Here is a 2,306-nt window from a genome sequence, read left to right as displayed (position 1 = left end):
GCAGGACAGGACAAGCTGCACTCCGCAGCTCAGCTGAGAGCTCCGGAGTTCAGTGCAGGTAACCGCGGCCAGGACTGGGTATTACTGGCAGTTCCTCCAGTAGCCAGTCCAACGCTGAATTCAATGGATAATTTGCTAAATGAATGATGAGATGCTGCTTCTGTCTGAACATAGTAAATCAAGTGTATATTGCTTATTTCTGCAGTGAGGCCCACCTGGAAATTTACCTGCTCTCCAATGGGCCAGTCCAAGTCTGATTACAGCCATACAATTGACAAACTGTGGATTTCTTCTGCACCAGTCTGTGTGTCTCCATGGGTTGCTACGCCATCTCACTGCTGAGTAAACTTTGAACAACCCTGCATTGCCTCACCATTCCATGTTTGTATCTACAAGTTGTAAAAGTAGAGTGAATACTACATTGGCATTGATCGTAACCCTAGTGGCACAGCAATACACTAGTTGGTGCAAAACAGAAAGCTAAGTCACTGATTTGTGATTTATTGGTTACAATTCAGAAACCCTTCTTTGTGGTTTATGTCAAGAAGACAGTGGTGATCCTATATTTTAGCAGCTTGTGCCATCAATCCTTTATTTTAGGAGCTTAGTCCGTCAATCCTGCTTTTTAGGCCTTGAAATACATTATAAAAGCATGATCTAGTATGAGGTGCTCTTACACAGCTGATCTCCATTCTGGCTCACAGCAGTATAGCTACTTTGGCATATTAACAAGGTTTATGATGTTATGCTTTTATTTTTTACCAGGAATATCAATAATAAACAGTAGAAAAAAGGAAATAAGCTGTTATAGGAGAGGAGGAGTGCCAACATCATTGTCAGGCTCCTCATTTCTACAGCTAACATGATAAAAGAAATAATCATTTGTGTCCCTAGCCAAGTTATTACTTTGCATACAAATCTGATAATAGGTGACTTGGAGATAAAACTTAACTTGGCATGTATACGATAATCAGCTTCAACCATCAAAGCCCAGCACATGAAGCCAAAGATCTGTCCAGGGTACAGTCCATGCCACCAAGCAGAAAATGCAAATGTGCTCAGTAATGGTTGCTTGGGGCAATTTTGGAATATGAGTCTTCTGAGCCACTTTGCCGTGCTTTTATTCCAAGTCCGGGCAAAAAATGAGATTCTCCGAGTCGTTTCTAACTTATAGATGTTGCTGTCAGTAAAGTGTCCATAGGAGCTTTCTCCAATGTTAAAGCCTGCAGTGTATAATAGGGCTTCATCCAGCAGCCAGTGGGAGTAGTAGGTCAGTCTAAATAAGAATGCTGTGCTCCACATTACATATACACATTCCCATCGTCTGCAGTTTGTGAGGTCGTATGGAAAGGTTATATGGTCAAACAATATACTTTGTAGTGCATGGAAGAAGAAGAATAATGTGCAGGCTTTAATTACAGTCCAGAAGCGGCACAGGTTATCACATACTTTACAGTTACTGATCTGCTGCTGGAATTCCACAAATGAACATAGCGGCCCACCCAGAAGTGCTGGGAAAAACAGTAAGTAGGAGAGGACAGCTAGAATGGAGCACGCTGACAGATGATGAAGGCCATTCTTCTTCTTCACCTCCAAGACGATATCATCTGTGCTGACAGTCACTTTCTTTTCATGGATATCCAAAGCAAGAGATGTGATTTTTTGGGTCAACAACATGAGAGAGGAAATCATGATGAACGCCCTATAGAAAGTATACAATTAAAATAAAAGAGATTAGTTTAACTATTTAACATGTTTTTAAAGGGGAAGTCGTCCTACAATTATAATTTATTAAGTGCCCAAAGGATAGGAACCCCAATACCATGGTGGTCTCATAGGCGGGATCCACAGCGATACTTATCAACTGTTCTTTGGATAAGAGAAAAGTTGTAATTTGGGAACCCCTTTTAAGTAGATTACCATTTTAATTGATTTGTGGGTTAGGGCTAGGTCCACAGTTCACTTAAAGAGAACCTGGCATTACGATTATACATTTTAATGTGAATATATGGTCATAATGGCGCTATTATACTGATTCAGTAGGTACCGTCAGTGAAGAAATACGCTTCCTGGTTGTTGTTATATCAGCATTTGAAGTTTGGCTTTCATAAGCTTTCAGTGGATTGGTGTGGGTCAGTGGGTAGGGTTTTCGGCTCTGCCCCGACCCCTCCAGTTGCCTCAGATGTCTGTATCTGACTCCTGTTTTAAAATTTCCGTCATAGCTGTCCTAGCCTTGGGCGATGCTTGCACACATTGATCTCCTGGCAGGCTTTAGTAAAATGGCACCAGTGGGGGGCACATGCAAA

The 2,306-nt window shown here is 41.6% G+C and overlaps 1 protein-coding gene across 1 annotated transcript; it reads right to left on the bottom strand.

Moving 5' to 3' along the window:
- Nucleotides 1–735: 735 nt before the first annotated feature.
- MBOAT4 (membrane bound ghrelin O-acyltransferase MBOAT4) lies at nt 736–1,692 on the bottom strand. Its single transcript, XM_075341862.1, has one exon. It carries the CDS (start codon nt 1,690–1,692, stop codon nt 736–738), a length of 957 nt encoding a protein of 318 aa, XP_075197977.1.
- Between the last annotated feature and the right edge of the window lie 614 nt (nt 1,693–2,306).

Source organism: Anomaloglossus baeobatrachus, chromosome 1, assembly GCF_048569485.1.
Source record: "Anomaloglossus baeobatrachus isolate aAnoBae1 chromosome 1, aAnoBae1.hap1, whole genome shotgun sequence".
NCBI classification, from domain to species: domain Eukaryota; kingdom Metazoa; phylum Chordata; class Amphibia; order Anura; family Aromobatidae; genus Anomaloglossus; species Anomaloglossus baeobatrachus.
Note: the sequence above shows the minus strand (reverse complement) of the source record. Positions and strands in the feature narration are given on the sequence as shown.

Bases quoted from the DNA above. Each gene is read 5' to 3' on its own strand.
- MBOAT4 (XM_075341862.1), bottom strand. From the start codon at position 1,692: ATGATTTCCTCTCTCATGTTGTTGACCCAAAAAATCACATCTCTTGCT.